The 16,567-nt window shown below is 35.3% G+C and overlaps 1 protein-coding gene across 15 annotated transcripts in view; it reads right to left on the bottom strand.

The window, feature by feature from the left end:
- PDLIM5 (PDZ and LIM domain 5) overlaps positions 1 to 16,567 on the bottom strand; it is a 211,458-nt gene that overhangs the window by 22,273 nt on the left and 172,618 nt on the right. For all 15 annotated transcript variants that reach the window (XM_057502450.1, XM_057502452.1, XM_057502453.1 and 12 more), the window contains one exon: positions 5,535 to 5,709. In XM_057502450.1, coding sequence (XP_057358433.1) covers positions 5,535 to 5,709 — 175 coding nt within the window. The remainder of the gene's footprint in view (positions 1 to 5,534; positions 5,710 to 16,567) is intronic.

The raw sequence follows: 16,567 nt of genomic DNA, 5'->3' as shown, positions 1-16,567 counted from the left end.
ACATACTAGAGAAAATCAGATTTTTGTCACTATTAAGAACCCACCTGATATTAATCGTCATGAATTTAAAGTAAAATTGGTTAGTATGGTTGTGGGTTTCCTTCCAGCCACATCCACCTGTTCAGGTATGGGCCCAGACTAACAGTTGATTTTTATCCAGGTTTAGTTAAGTAAATATGATCAAGTGAGAGATGGGCAAAGGAACTGAGGATGTATGTGAGGGAGTGATTATAATGACTGACTATGGAATTCAGACTGAAGAGAGTGTGGATATCGGGACCCGAGGGACAGAGGCAATTATTTGGATCAATGGATTAGAGGCTGCTAGGAGGTATGGGGTAGTCAAAGGATTGTTGGAGTTGAGGTAAAAGAGTGGAAATACAGGTGGTAATTCCTGAAGGAGTGGGATTCTTAGAAAAGAGGTTTGGAAAACAGTTAATGGTGATAAGATACATGAAAATGGGGACTACCTGTTAATCTTTATACTCTATGGTACCTGCTGTATGGCAACTTGCACATGAGGCTTTAAAAAATATATTTATTTTATTGAGATATAATTGATATATAACATTGTAAAAGTTTAAGGTATAGAATGTGTTGGTGTGATATGTTTATATATTGTAATGATCACCACACCTTAGAATTAGCTAACACTTCGTAAGTTTTCAGTGGATATGTTATATACAAATAACAACTTTATAAGCAGATTACTGAACCTTATTGCTTGCCATTCCTTTCAAATAAAAGAAATTGGTTTGTTGAAGCTCACCCCTTTTTGTGCACCAAGAGATTTCTAGGTGTATCTCTACTGGAGTTACATTGATACGGTTGTTGATCTGCTTGTTTGTATTTTTTACTGGAGCATCACTATATTAGCTTGCTAGGGCTGCCTTAACAAGGACCACAAAATGGGTGACTTAAACAACAGGAATTTATTCTTACAATTCTGTAGTTTAGAAGTCTATGATCAAATTGTGAACAGGGTAACTTTCTTCTGTGGTCTCTCTCCCTGGCTTATAATGGTCATCTCTCCATGTGACTTCACATGGTCTTCACCCATGTATGTCATGTATGTCTGTGTCCTAATCTCCTCTGCTTTAAGGGACACCAGTCATATTGATCATGGTACACCCTCATGTCTTCATTTTACCTATTTAAAGACTCTAATACAGTCATATTCTGTGACTTTGGGGGTTAGGACTTATTATTATTAATTTCAAGGGGACACAATTCAGTCCATAACAGTAACCTTAAGGGAAGGGAGTATATCTTGATTTCTGTATCATTGGTGCCTAAAAGGGGTGACATACAAAATACTTAAGGAGTGTTGCTTATAGAGTGACTAAATTTATACATAGATGAAAAACTGGAAAAGTGAGCCTCAGACTATCTATTTGAGTCTAGGAATGCATATATGTGATACAAAATCATTTTGGTGGGGAAAAAAGAATCTTTAACTGTTCAACCTATTATTTATTCCCTTTTTACTCACTTACATACTCAAACATTAAAAAGAAAAGTATACGGTTGTACTCTTAAGTTATGGCAAGGCTGTTGAAGTTTTTTTTCTCCTGATTAATACAGTAGTATATATGACTGTGTGTGTGTGTGTGTATTCATACTAGTAATATATGTTAAATATCTTGGTACATATTTTCTTTATACAAAATTAGAACCATACTTTGGAGTTTTATATTTCTATATTTTCATCTTAATGTAATGCTATTAACATTTTCCTAAGTAGTGGTAGTTAAAAGCACTGATAAAATTTAAAATTAGATCTGGGTTCAAAATTCAGTTTCTAGCATTTACTATCTATGTGACTTCAGGCAAATAAATAATTTCTCTGTACCTTGGTTTTCTCATCAGTGAAACTGAGGCAATTATAATAACTGCCTCACAGGGTCGTTATGAGAATTCAGGTAAAATTCTTTGGACAACATTGGCATATGCTAAGAACATATTAAACTATTATTATTATTATTATTATTATTATCCTAAAACAGGATCTTAATGGCACTATAATATTACACATCATAGATGATGAGAATTTTTGTGATCTTACCAATTTTTTACTGCAGTGAATTTTAAATCTTGGTCTATGTCTTGCTCATAAATCTTGGTCTTCGGTTTTGGTTGCTTCCTTAAATTCAGGGGCTAACACACTAAGCCTAGAAACTTTTTATTTTCAAGTCAAATCTTGACCAAAAGGGAAAATAAATAAAACCTATCAACAAGGGAGCATTCAGAGATTGAAATGGATGATAAGACAGGCAAAAAACTCTGCTGGCCTCTCCTTCGGGTAACTGAGATGGCTCTCCTCAAAAGAAAAGTTCGAAAATCACTAAGCAAGAAACAAATCAATAATGTTAAAATTCTCTCACTGGAATAAACAATGAGTGCTTACTTCAGGCAAAAACAGAACAAAAGCATTTTTTTTTAAAGCATTCGATACTTAAGAAGAAATGCAAGCACCATAAATCCCTTACTTCTTTCACAAAGATGCTAAAGCTAAATCTGAGTGGTTGAGTTAACTCTATGTAACACAAGTGGTCAAAAGATTTTAATGCCACTAGACCTAAGAGTCAAGACATAAGCTACAGTTTTCATAAGTTAAAATGTGAAACTAACTGGGAAACTAAAATGTGGCTTTGGCTATATTAGCCTGATTTTCTATTTTCCTTTAATACCAGTAGTCCAACATTCAAACAGTCAAAGAAATGGTACTTCTATCATAAATGGATTGGAAATATTCCATAGCAAACTTAATCAAAAAAGTCTCAGTAGAATTTATCCATCTGTAAAAGGCAACTAATCAAATTAATGTCGAAATAATACAACTCAGGCAAAACAACCATACTGTTTTCAAGATTCAAATAAACCAAAAAAAAAATTTAAACATATGACACAAATAAAATGATCTATACAGTTTTAAGCTAACTATGTTCTGTAAGACATAATCAGTTCAGTGACTCAGGTTTCTGTAGCTTTCCAAAAACAATTAACTTTGCTAAAAAAAGAAAAAGAGAAGAAAAAACATAATTGGCCTTAGTTTTCCTTTACTTAAAAAATGTTTTTGAAGACTTGGATTATTTAGAAAATAAATGTAAAATAAAACAATATAAATCATAAATGAGTAATACAAATTGCACTATAGAAAGCAAACAATACACATTATAAAATTATCTTAAACTTCTCAGGGTTTGCCAGGTTAATTGAAAATAACAAGCCTGCATCTGCAGCCTGTTTTTAACAGGTGTCCAAGAGAATGTCACTTGATCTAAGGCCTTCTTGCTTTGGTAAATGATACATTGAGGCCTAGAACTAGAATTATGCTTTGACTACGTTTCTGAACTGACCTCAATCTATTCAAGCTGCTTTAGCATCTGAGCACCAAGCAAATGTGCTATGTTAATTACCGTTATGTGATCTTGACATGAACTAATTCCTGTTCCTATTAACTTCCCTAGTAAATGAAGCTTTAATGCTTAATTGATAAAAAGTGCTGGAATAATCCAGAGTAATATAAAATTTAAAAGACGAGGGACCACTAAGTGATGACCATTCGTGCTATTGATACAATATGTGTTTTATTTCAAATGGCAAGAAGATTATGAATTAAAATCATATCCTGGTCAGGCATTAAAACTGAAACCAAGGCAGGCAGGGCAGGGGTAGGGACAATAATTTCTATTTAGGTCTTCATATTTTCTCCACAGTAAGTTTCTCAGATGTGCTGGTAGTAGTGATTATAGGATGTCACAGAATATGATAATCAGACATGAATCAGCAAATGATATGGTTTGACATTTTGTTAACCCATCCGATAATTACTTGCTTACAACACACAAACAGCAGTGATTCCTATCTCCACAAGGGGTACTTTTATCTAGAAGACAGTTATCTCGTACCATAACTTACAAAACTAATGTTACAAGTCAGACTTAATTTTATTTTATTAATACTAAACACTGAAATATAACAACTAAATACAGTTTGTAGTTAAAAACAGTGCTTTATTAACTGGATGGAGCACAGCAGCCCCACATTAGATTTAAAATTAGATTAAATTATTTCTGTAAGGCAGTGACCCTAAAGTAGTACTTGTATGAAAATACATCTAACCAAATCGATATTATGGCATGACAATGAGGGGGACCAGTGTCATGCATGATCTGTTCAGGTCAGCCACTCACTGGGTGCCTTCTGGGTGCCAGATACTGTGCAAGACTTTGAAAACATCTGCTGATTTTCTCCTTCTCCCCATAACCACTATTATTACTACCACTGCTGCTGGCGAATTCTTGTGAAGCAGGCGCTTACTGTGGAAAATACAACTTCAGTGAAAAATAACAATTTATAAAATACTGTATTGATTCTATTTCAATACACAATGACATCTGTCTTTATATGTGTATGTTTTAAAAGTATGAACTAAAATACTAATAGCAGTTATCTTGGGAGGTGGAATTACATGTACTTTTATTTTTGCCTGCTATTTTTCCATATTTTTGAAATGTCACAATGAATGTGGACTACCTTTAAAATACAAAAGCTATTTTACTTTTAATCATGTACTGTGTACTGTGTTCTTGATACATTTATTATTTAATAGTGGGTTAAGTAGATGAATATTTATATTTGGTTCTTAAAGCATTGAGGCTTCTTGGGCTCCATTTTCAGTGCTATCTAGAAACATTAAGCAATAACTTTTTCAAACAGAATACATTAAGAAGCAGCACATCAGGGGAGCAGTCATTTCAACTGATTTCTCACTGCCAACAAGGCAACTCAGAGGCAATGAGGTCCTGCTGGTAGGAGTCCTTGCCGTCAACATTCATACCTGTACCTTGTAACATTTTAAAAGCCACTTATTAAGAAACATTCAGAGATTTAGTAAGTGACCATATAGTACAATAACTTTTAAGATCTCTGGGCCTTTTTTCCTTCTTGGAATTTAAGAAACAATAAAACAGATTTGGATAAAAAATATTTTTAAAGAAGGAGGTTATAACTTAATCTAAAATTTTAAGCATTTATGAATAAAATCTGAAGGTAATTATACCTTCCAGTGCTTGTGTGTGACAACCCAATCTTTTTTTTACTCTAGGGCTCAAAGTTCTTTATTTTACATCACTAGTTATTTTTCATCTACATGAAAGTCCTCACTTTTATAATTTGTGAAATAATCAAGTTCAGATAAATGATCTTCAGAGTTCTTTTGAGTCTTAAAATTTTATTATTCTCTGAAAGGCCATGATAATCATGATTTTTCCTAAGTTCTAATAGGAATTAGTAACTAATAAAGTGATATTTTTAGTCTTATTTCCACAGAGAATTACTTTTCATTAAATAGGTCCTAACAAATATTTATTATTTATCTACTTCAATTACAACTAGTACATAGAAATATGGCAAGAACATTTGCACTAATAAAAAAATTTCAAATTTTTCATTTGATTTTCATTTATCATTAAAAAAAATCAACATTGGTACAAAGTACTGTCAAGAAAATTTCAAAAAAAAAACCCAACCTGATAACCTGGTTACAGTGGGCACACATTGGAGTTCGTTTCCCCGCTGGAATATGCTCGGCTCTTTGCACTAAAGTGTCCTGGTCACTTGGCTGGGGCTGACTTCCAGCTGAGCTGACTGGTGCCACTGCTCCTAAGGATGTCACACTGTTTGAGATTCTTCCAGTGGAAGGTGCTAGGAGTTAAAACACAGAAGGATTAGAATGAGATTCTCTAATAATCAAACTTTTTCAAATAATCAAATGATACGAGTTTTAAAAATAACCTATTCACTCACTTTTCACTTACATTTATGAAGGAGTTATGTACCAAGCACTGGACTGTGACTACAGAGATAAATAGAAAAGAAAATCAAAGATTACAACACAAAGGAAGAGATGACAGACGAATACACATGACAGATGAGTTGTAGGAAAAGCAGAGTTACCTCTGCTTCCAGGAGGAAATGTGATTCAGGTGAATATTGACAGCAAGATATTTCTGGTCATCCAGACATCTCTGCTAACCATTAATTAGATTTAACTCCAAATATATCACAGGCACATTAAAAAATTCCAATGTATTAAAGATAACAAAAACAAAAATGAACTCACTATATTCTCTGTCTTCCTGTTTTCTCTAAAAATCAGTCACCTGGTCAAATAAGGTACCTATGTAAGAATTATCCCAAGGCATTCCTCTCCCTCCATCTTTTGTTATAATGGGAACTGCTGTTCTAACAAACAGTTCTTGATTCTGCCTCTCATCTCCGTTCCTACAGTATCGTCCTGGTTTAGGTCCTCCTTGTCTCCTACTTGGACTAGCTGCCAAAATGTCCTGTCCTCCTTAAATTCATCCTCCCCACTGCCACCTAGGACTGAAATCTTAACCAATCACAACCCTGCACAAACTGTTTCAAGGCTCCACCTGTGATCACTGTGATCATCGAATGTAGTTTACCTTTCTAGGCACTGCACACAGGCCCCGGCAGCCCCATCACTCACTGCTGCCCTTCTCTTCATGTTGCAGCCAATACCTAACTGCCTCACTTTTCCTTGTGAATGGAGCTATCTATGCACAGGCTGTCTATGCTGTCATTTCCCTACCTTTCTTTCTAGTTACCTAGTAACGACTACTTACTGTACAAAATTCAGCCCAGAAGTCAACTACTTCAAAAATCCTCCCTGAATTATCTCTCCCTGCTACCTCTTCCACATAATCCAGATTAAATGTTTCTCTTCTATATTCCCATAATTAATTTTCTGTGAATGCCTTTATTACTGCTTCTACTACATATACCTATGTTTCCTTCCAGAACTAGACAGTAAGCTCCCTGAGGGCAGGAACTATGTGTGTCTTATTCATCACCCTAGTAGCTAGTACAGTGTCTGGAATGAACACATAAATAAATGAATGAATAAACTGGAATCAATGCATACGTGAATAAATGAGAAAACTGAAAGACTGAAACCAACAGAAGGCCTGCTTCTTACTGGCAGGCAATTAAAGTGAGATGGAATTGAAAACACATGTATTTAAAAGGTTTAAAGGAACAACTTTTAAGAAAAACATATAAATAATGTGAATTAACAATGTCTATGTGGGTGTATTGACAGGATTCATATTAAAGGTATGGTTAGATTTCGATAAGATTAATTAGGATACTGAAACAGATAATTCTCCCTCACCAAAATAAAGCCTGTTTGCAATGACACACTTACAGACCCGGAAGCCCAGGGTTTATGAACACCCAGCACATGTGCTACAGCACTCTGCCTGGCACCTGAGCTGTGAAATGCACTCTGCAGGCCAGGGTGCTCTCCTACTGCCCATGTTTCTAGTAAGTCAGCTGGACTGGGAATGGGTGGACACGATAACATGGGTGAATGTAGTAACCACATTGTTTTTACATGTGAAATCTTCATAAGAGTGTATATCAATAATACCTTAATAAAAAATAAATTTAAAAAATTTAAAAATTTAAAACAAAACTGTATATATACATCTTTCTACCTATTACCAAAAAACTTTCTTATAAATAGAAAGCAAAAAATCAGTATTTCATCAAGTGAAAAAGGGAAGGTTCCAAATCACTTCCATTTTGCCTTTTTAAAGAGCACTATGGAGTAGATACTTTTAAAACATGGATTAAGTTCAGGATTTCAAACAGTGGGAAAGTTACCAATTGAAAAATCTGAAAATCAGACCTCAAAGAGAGTCAAGCCCTTTCATCTACCATATGCCTGTATTTTATCATATTATCTATGCATAAGCCCCAAAGTACTGAGTCACTGAGACATTTTTAGCAATAAAAGAGTGTGGTAATTCTCCATCAGTCATTGTAAAATGGGACAAAATCCATCTGGCCCATGCCTCAAGGAGAAGGTACACGGGGAACTAACTTATTACATGAGAAGCTGTTCTTAAACATGAAACATGTGACTGTGTCTGAAACACATATAAAAAGGCTCTACACTTACTGCTGTCCCTTCCTTGGGAAGAACAGCCTTGCTTTCTGTTCCTGCCCCACTTTAACCACTCTGGATAAGACAGAAAATCTCACAGCTCCATTTTGTTGCTGTGTTGGTAGCATACTGGCCCGCACACAAAGCCACAGAAGTCCTGCTAATTACCAACCAAGCCCTGAACATTTCCAAAGCACAGTTATTTCCCATATGAATAATGTGATGTTTCACTTCCGCAGATTGAACTTCTCACTACTCTTGCACAGGACTGGGCAACTCTGGAGCTGTTAAGTGCCAGCCCCCTGCTCTCCTGCCTAATGGGGAGAAGAGACATGAGAAGGTGAGGTCTTGGGAGGAGGGGAGGCACCACAAAACGAGCCCTGCTTCCTTCATATTTCTGTGGAGAATGGCACTACACACAGAGAAAAACCATCTGCCACAGGTAGCACACAGACCAAAATACTTCAAATTTATTGAACCTATCATCATCACTTTTATGTACAAAAAAATAAATGTCTCTTTAAAGACAGCTTAAAGATGATAATCTACTTGTTTGAAAACAAAATTTTTTCCCTCACGTTCTAGTGGAACTATTAAATAGGACCACTGATTAGCCCCATTTCATAGTCTAGGAATCTAAGTCACAAAGAATTTAAGTGATTTATTCAAAATGAATAATAAGTGAGTCAGTAAAGTGTCACAATGAGAATATTAGAAGGAAGTTAGTTTGACTCAGGTTTTCCTTTTTAACCTGAAATCTTGAGCAACTTCCATTAAATTTGGTTTCTTTTGTGGCTAATCCCTACTCCACTGGGACCATGTCTGAAAATGTTTTTCTTTTGTACAAAATACACTTCATCTAGAAAGGTAAACTACCAGCTGCTCTCCAGACCAATAGTGATTGGTGAAAACATCTTTTTCTAACTTTAGAATGGTTATTTATGAGTTGTCTAAAGGTTTAGAATGACATACCTTCATACATATTCTATGCTTTTGTCTGTTAGCATGACAGTCAAACCTAGTATTACAAAGATTATCAGAAAATACATAAATATAAATTAATGGGAAAACCTAGCTGCATACCAGAATATATTCTCAGTATAAAGTTGCCAAATAAAACATGTCCAACCCACAATGTATTGAGTTCCCAGTTTTTAAAGTATTTGTCTGATATACATGAGATTTCTAAAGGTAATAGTTTTTTTAAAAAAGTAAACAGATCCTGACTTACTAAATATGAAATTTAATTTACTACAAAGAAATAAATTTCTCTCTCAGACTACAGACTATAAATTGGAGACAAAGAATTTTTAAATGAACCACATAACATTCATTAATTTAGAAGAATACTTACCCCTTGTTCTTATGGAAATCTTTGTTATATATCATTTGGAAAGATAAAGTCAAAATTCTTTATCCTAGAAAGATCTTAGTTGCATTTTTCCCCCCAAGCAGATGATTCAGGTTTGCATTACTTAGCAAATAAGTTAACACAAGGTTTGATCAATCTTTTCCTGAGATTTAATTTTCTTTTCTAATCGTGTAAGGCCTTAACAAAATAACTATCAAGTTTATCCAAGTAACTTCTGCACTGATGGGCCACATAAGTATAATACTGGGGATTTATATATTATGTTATATATTACAAAGGTAATATATAATACTATAAAATACTATGTAATACATAAGGAATTAGAAATTATCTAATTTCCTACTGTGTGCTTCAAAAATAGCTGAGCTCACTAAAAAGGCACTTGTTAATAAAAATCGTTTCCAGAAGGAAAACACAGATTAAAACCAGTAGAACTCTTGGTAGTACCATGTGTGAATTCTCTGCAACAGATGTTTTCTAACTGTATTAAGAATAAGGTGGGTTATTTGATACTTTTGCTTTCTACCGCTGTTAAAAAGACTGCTAACTCTAAACCAATCCACTTGAAAAAAAAACAGTAGTGAAAATTATAATGCATACATTAAACAACTGGCCAGACTGTACTTGAATAGGCATGAAATTCATCAGTTAACTCTTTTCGTTCAAGTCAAACTCAACTACCAGTAAAATATTCTGATATATACTGATATGTACTAGGTAAAAAACTACTATATTATGTCAAACCTTACTTGGAAACTTAACCAAGTCAGCTAAGGCTGGGGGGTGATATCCCAAAAGACAAAGTTAAGGCAAACAGATGTTGCTCGTGTCATTTAAGGTAAGTTACTCTTACTAGATGTAGTGCTTTTGAATTAGTGAACATATTACTCATCAGGAGAGCAAATCTGGGTTGGAAGATGAACTGCTCATGACAATATGAGAAGTAAATCACGTGATGAGTTCTCACCCCTCTGTAGTACATCCTGATCCGGTCCACACCACCCTCTTGTTTGGCTTATTGCAGCGACTGATGCCAACAATACAGCAAACAGTAAAAACTGGTCAGATCATGCTGCTGCTCTGGCTCAAAACACTTCAGTAACTCCTTTCTAACTCAGAAGTACAACCAAAGATCCTATAGAATCTGACTCTTGCTACCTCTCTAACCTGACCGGACACTCTTCCTTTGCCCACTACATACAAGAACATTGACTTCCTTACAATTTCTACAAATGACCAGTATACTTCCGATTCTATTCCAGTACATTCTATTCTGTCTGCCTGGAAATCGTTCCCCCAGCTGTTTGCATGGCTTGCTCCCTGCCTCCTTTAGGCTCTCTGCTCACAGGTCCTTTTATCAAAGTAGCTTTCTCTGACTACCCTATATAAAATAGCAACCTCCTCCCCCATAAACCAGCATTCTCTATACTCCTTAACTGGTTTGTCTTTCTCCATAGCACTCAACTCCATCTATTGTATATTATATTCCTTTTGCTGCTTTTTATTATCTATCTTCCTACACCTTGAGGCCAGGGACACCATCTATTCTGTTCATTGCTATAATCTCTAGCACCTAGAACAGTCCCCAGGCATATTGTTTAATAAATCTTTGTTTTGAGAATGAATGACTCTAGCACCAAAAGGACTGTCTTCCTACTAAAAGAAACCAGACTTCTTAGTGAAGCAGCTGATTCTGAGGAAAATAATGAACAAAAAAAACTCCAGAATATCTTGTCAAAAGTTAAGTAAGGTATCAAAAACTACTCCAGAATATCTTGTCAAAAGTTAAGGTATCAAAAACTACTCCAGAATATCTTGTCAAAAGTTAAGTAAGGTATCAAAAACTACTAAAGTTGCATCAAATGGGTTTGAGGAAGCAGATGAGACAGCTGAGTATTAATAAGAATAGTAACTACAAAGGATTAAAATACTTCAAATATGTTTAAACCCATGAACTCACAATGATTCTGGAATTTAAAAAGAAAAAGCATTGATCATTTTTTGGGAATGCTAAGGCAACAATTCATTATTTTAAAAACCAGTAAAATGTAACAAGGGAAACAAATCAGCTTTAAAAATTTATCACTTTATAACCAATCACATTTCATGCATATCCCACTCACTCTCCTGCCATCTCTGAACTATTTTAAGCAAATTTCAGATATATCATTTAATCTACAATATTTTCAGTTATCATCTCTATAAGAATACTTTTTAAAAACCTAGCCATAATAACCATTATCATACCTAAACTAAAATTTTCCTTATTGTTACCAAATAACCAATTTTCAACTTTTTCTTATTATTCCCTGTACTAGTTTATTATTGCTGCTGTAACCAATTACTAAGGACTTATTGTCTTAAAAAAACACAAGTGTACTATTTTATAGTTCTCCTACATGGTCATTACTGGGCCAAAATCAAGGTATTGGCAGGACTGTGTTTCTTTCTAAAAGCTCTAGGGAAAATTCATTTCCTTGCTTTTTCCAGCTTCTACAGGCAGCCCAAATTCCATGGCTCGTGGCCCTCTCCTGCCACCTCAAAGCCAGCAAAGCAGGCTGAGGCCTCCCGCTGTATCACTCTGACCCTCTCTTCTGCTTCCCTCTCCCACTTCTAAAGATCCTGTGATTACACTGGGACCACCAAGCTGATGCAGGATAATATCCTATAAGGTCAGCTGATAAACAACTGTAATTCCATCTGCACGGCCTAATCCCCTTACTTTAATTTAACATGTAATATAACATCTGCAGTTCTGGGTATTAGGACATTGACATTTTTGGGGGGAGGATTATTATTCTGCCTGCAACAAACTCCAACACAGTATTAATCAGGATGCAACTAAGGTCCATATATTACATTTTGTTTGACTCTTAAATCGCTTTTAATGTGTAATTCCTTCCAAATCCCCATCCCTTGCAGTATACATGCAGAAGAGACCTAGTCTCTAGTTAAAGGCATGTGTATATGTATTTAAACTTTTTTCTGTAATAAAAAGAGAAATACATGGGAAATTTTATACATATGATACTTACTTTTTCATCTTTACAACACAGCATTATAAGGTAATATTATTATGCTACTATTTAATGGATCAAGAACATAAAGCTCAGAAAGGATAAACGACTAGCTCAAGGTCTTGAAAAGCAGTAACATGAAGCAAATGTTTTCTTGAACAATTATTAGGTACCTAAAAATGTGCTCTGTTTTATCACCACAATGAACAAGGAAGACATGATTTCTGCCCTCATGGAGAAGGTTAAAGACCAGTAAGCAGTCAATTACGTCACAGTGGGGTAAGTGCTAGAATGAGGGACAGATAATGAGTTTAATTATGGATATTCATCCAGTTCAAATTGATAGTGAGAGCCTAACAATGCAGCAGGCCCTATGCTGGGCACAGGAGTGAAGTAGAGGGGATAACACGTATGGTCCTTTCCCTCATAAAGCTCACAGGTTTTTTTTTTTTTGGTTTTGGTTTTTTTTTTTATTTGGAGGTGCTTTTAGTTTATCTAGTAAGTACTGATAGTCTAAGGAATATATGAACTCAGGAAAAAGATCTGAGTTAGAAGAATTGATTCAAGAGTCATAAGCATCTTGATGCTCTCTGAGGCTGGGGGAGTTAATGCAATTGGAAAGGGGCAGAACAGCATGAAAACAGAGGCGCCCCTAAGGCATAAGGCAAATAACATAAATACTTTGGGACAGAAAGAAGTAGGAGAAAAACCAGGGCAGTGCATCATGGAGTCCAGAGGAGGGCAGTGGGGAATTTGGGATCCAAAACCATCTCTGACTGCCTCCAAAACCTATGTCCCTATGCTTTCATCATCAAATATTCATTACATGCCTACTGTGTGCCACGCCCTTCTCCAGTCACTGCCTTGACTCATGAAAGCACAGAGACAGAGCTCCTTAAATGTGATCTCCACCTGCAAGTACTAACTTCCGGATCAGTTTAGGAGGGAATAGTGGTAACTAAGATGAGTAATTTCTATTGTTTTAATTATCTTAATGAGCTTTCTAGAAGAAATCTACAAGTAGGTTTGAAAGAATTATTTTTTAATTGCCCTGGTATGACTAACAGCTTAGATTATCACTTTTAAGCCCTTCATGTATTCTGTGAAAGTTTCCAATAGAGACTTATCTTTCCCTTAAACCTGGCTGCCCATACTTGTCAGCCATTATAATTAATGGCTGCAAAGTCCTTGAAATAAAACATATGGATATAAGACTAGATTCTTCATGTTTGAGAAACATTTAAGAAGATTTATATAACTGCTTCAAAAAGGAAATGTAGTTATAGATTTAATATTTTTGCCAAGGACAAACAGGCTTGGAGCATTAGAATGTTGTATCCATTGTACAAACTTTATGCTGATGTAGATATTCCAACTGCTACATTTGAATTAAGATGAAGCAGCAGAGAAAGTTATGGCAGTAAACCTAGGGATAACCATAAAATTTTTAATAAAATTCCATATTTCATTCTTATTTAAGTCAGAATAGAGCTGACATCCAGACATTAAAAGACAAATACCATATGATTTCAATTATATGCACCAAAACAAACAAAACAAAAATAGGCTCATAAACACAGCAACAAACTGGTGGTTGCCAGAGGGGAGGGAGCCAGGAGATGGGTGAAATAGGTGAAGGGGTAAAGAGGTACAAACTCCCAGTTATAAAATATGTAAGTCATGGGGATGAAAGTACAGCATAGGGAATATAATCAATAATATTGTAATGTCTTTTTAGGATGATTGGAAGGTAACTACACTTACCATGGTGAGCATTTCACAAAGTATGTAATTGTTGAATCACTGTTGTACACCAGAAACCAATATAGTTTTGTATGTCAATTAACTTTAATAAAATCATTGAAAGCCCTCCAAAACAGGGCTGATATCAAGAACACTAATGCTCCCCCCCTAAAAGAAAAAAGACAAATGTTTACATCCCTAACACGACAGAAGTCATATGTGAGGTTTTCTGGTGTGAAAAACAAGTGGCTCAGCTGCAAGGAGTGTTCCTGTTATAAACACTGAAGCTAATGTACTTATATAAATAACTGGGCTACATCAAAGTGACATTCTGGCACTCTTGCAGAGATAAAGTATTATAGTTCAACATCTCAGAGAATATGTTCACAAAGGTATGGTAGCAATTTTACACATACTAAATTGGGCTGCAGTGATGGCAACACACGTGCGTATTATCGTGTCACAGCCATGGCTCTCTCCTCTGCCCCTTCCCCAACCATCTCAGACAGATGGTGGCCAAGAGCAGCACAGAATCTGTACATTTTGTATGTCAAGATCCTTATGTTACAAGCATAAACAACAATCTACTTTTCATAATCCATGCATGAAATCATATCCAGTAGAAATAGAGAGGATTTAAACTTAAGCCAAGATCTAGGATCAGAGGAAAGCACATTCTAGAGAGGTTTGTGCAAATTTTATTATATCGAATCAAGGATTTTTTAATTCAGTGATTAAAAGCAAAACTGGACAGATTAAACTATTATCATTTCTCTAAGCAGTGGAGAATGCTGGTATGTATGCCATTAAGAACTGGAACAGGTGCGCCCAAGGCTGAGTATCAAGTATTTCTGCAACTTCGGAAGGTTAGTTTCTTCCATTAGCAACCAGTCTTTCAACTCTAAGAACCCAGATTAAACTGGATCTAGAGGGTCTTAATTAAAGTGAGTGTGGGGACTTGGATTAGGTCCAGTTCTCTTTTTGTTGCATCACACATCATCAAAATGTGGGACACACAGACATGCCTTTTTCTCCTGCCCAACTGACTTTACACAGAAAACTTAAATTTGGTCAGAGTTATAAGCAAAAGTAATCTGGTTTGCAACTTGCAGATAAAGATATGAGATCTCAAAATATCTGGTTCTGACATCATTCAATTAAAATTTGACAAATGATTTACTTTTCACTTATATACAGGATTTTCTAAGTAATCTCAGTATCACCACTCCAATTTCTAATTTTATAATGGGGAGACAAGCCCATGCTTTAATTGAGGGTGGTCAATGTGCTTCATGTTAAAAAAAAGAGAGAGTGAAAGAGGAGGGAAAGGAAGGGCGAAGGGGGGTAATAAAGAAAAAGAAACAAAAAGGAAAAAAACTCAGATAAAATACTTTAAAAAGCAAAAACAAATCTTTGGCATGACTAAGGACCTCAGTAACAGGATCACTGGTGAACGTGTACAGAGACTCTAGGCTAAGAATTTATTTAAAATATTAAGCTTGGAGAAGTTTGCTTGTCTTTGGATGAGAAAACTGTAAGGACATAATAACATTAAAATTATTTATATTCACATTATATCTAGAGCTCTGACATATGAAACTCAAATGGATGTGGCTTTTACCATATTCCCACCAATTTTCATCTATTTATGTAAGTGAGAAAGCAGCTTATTCTCAGAAATAAAGGAGAAAGGTACTTCAGGTTTGAGTTGCTCAGATAAAGAGAACTGTTTTAATGTTAAGTAAAAACAATGAAGCAGAAAGGGAAAGAAATTTATGCCTGGGACACTCCTTACATTTCTACTACTCATTCTCTATGATAGCACTCTCAATTAAAGTTATTAGATCTCTGACATAAACGAAACTTTATCATCATTATCCAAAGTTACATTTGACTTTCACATCTTTTAAAAGCAGAAAACACTGCTCAGCTATTTTACGGAGGTAGCAGTATATCTAGCATAATGACTAGTGTTAATATATACTTGCATTTCTAGTTCTGCTAATTTCTAGCTGTGTGAACTTAAAAATGTCATCTTCCTGGGTCTTAGTTTTCCTCATCTGTAGAACAATAGCAATAACAGCTACCTCAATCTGTGAGAGGGCTAAATGAGTCAGTGTAAGTAAAGTGCTCACGTACAGTTCCTCGAATGTGTGAGAAATGCTTCATAAATGGCAATTATTACTACAGTCTGAAATAAGATCTTACACAGTTAAAAAAGTAAAGTATCCACTCAGTCAACAACTACTTACTACTGTTTCAGATGTAGGTACTTCTAGGTACTCTTCTGGTATAAAAGATAAAACCAAGAATAAGATACCTGCCCCAAAAGACTGTATCTTCTTTTACAGGTGATGCTTACAAGCAAATAGGCAACAGAGTGCCTTAGCTATCAAGGGTGCTCACGACCCCCAATAAAGTTTGTATCTACTGTACAGAATTATCAAGCATAATTTT

This window comes from Manis pentadactyla, chromosome 5 (genome assembly GCF_030020395.1).
Source record: "Manis pentadactyla isolate mManPen7 chromosome 5, mManPen7.hap1, whole genome shotgun sequence".
Classification (NCBI taxonomy): domain Eukaryota; kingdom Metazoa; phylum Chordata; class Mammalia; order Pholidota; family Manidae; genus Manis; species Manis pentadactyla.
This window is presented reverse-complemented; position numbering and strand designations above follow the sequence as displayed.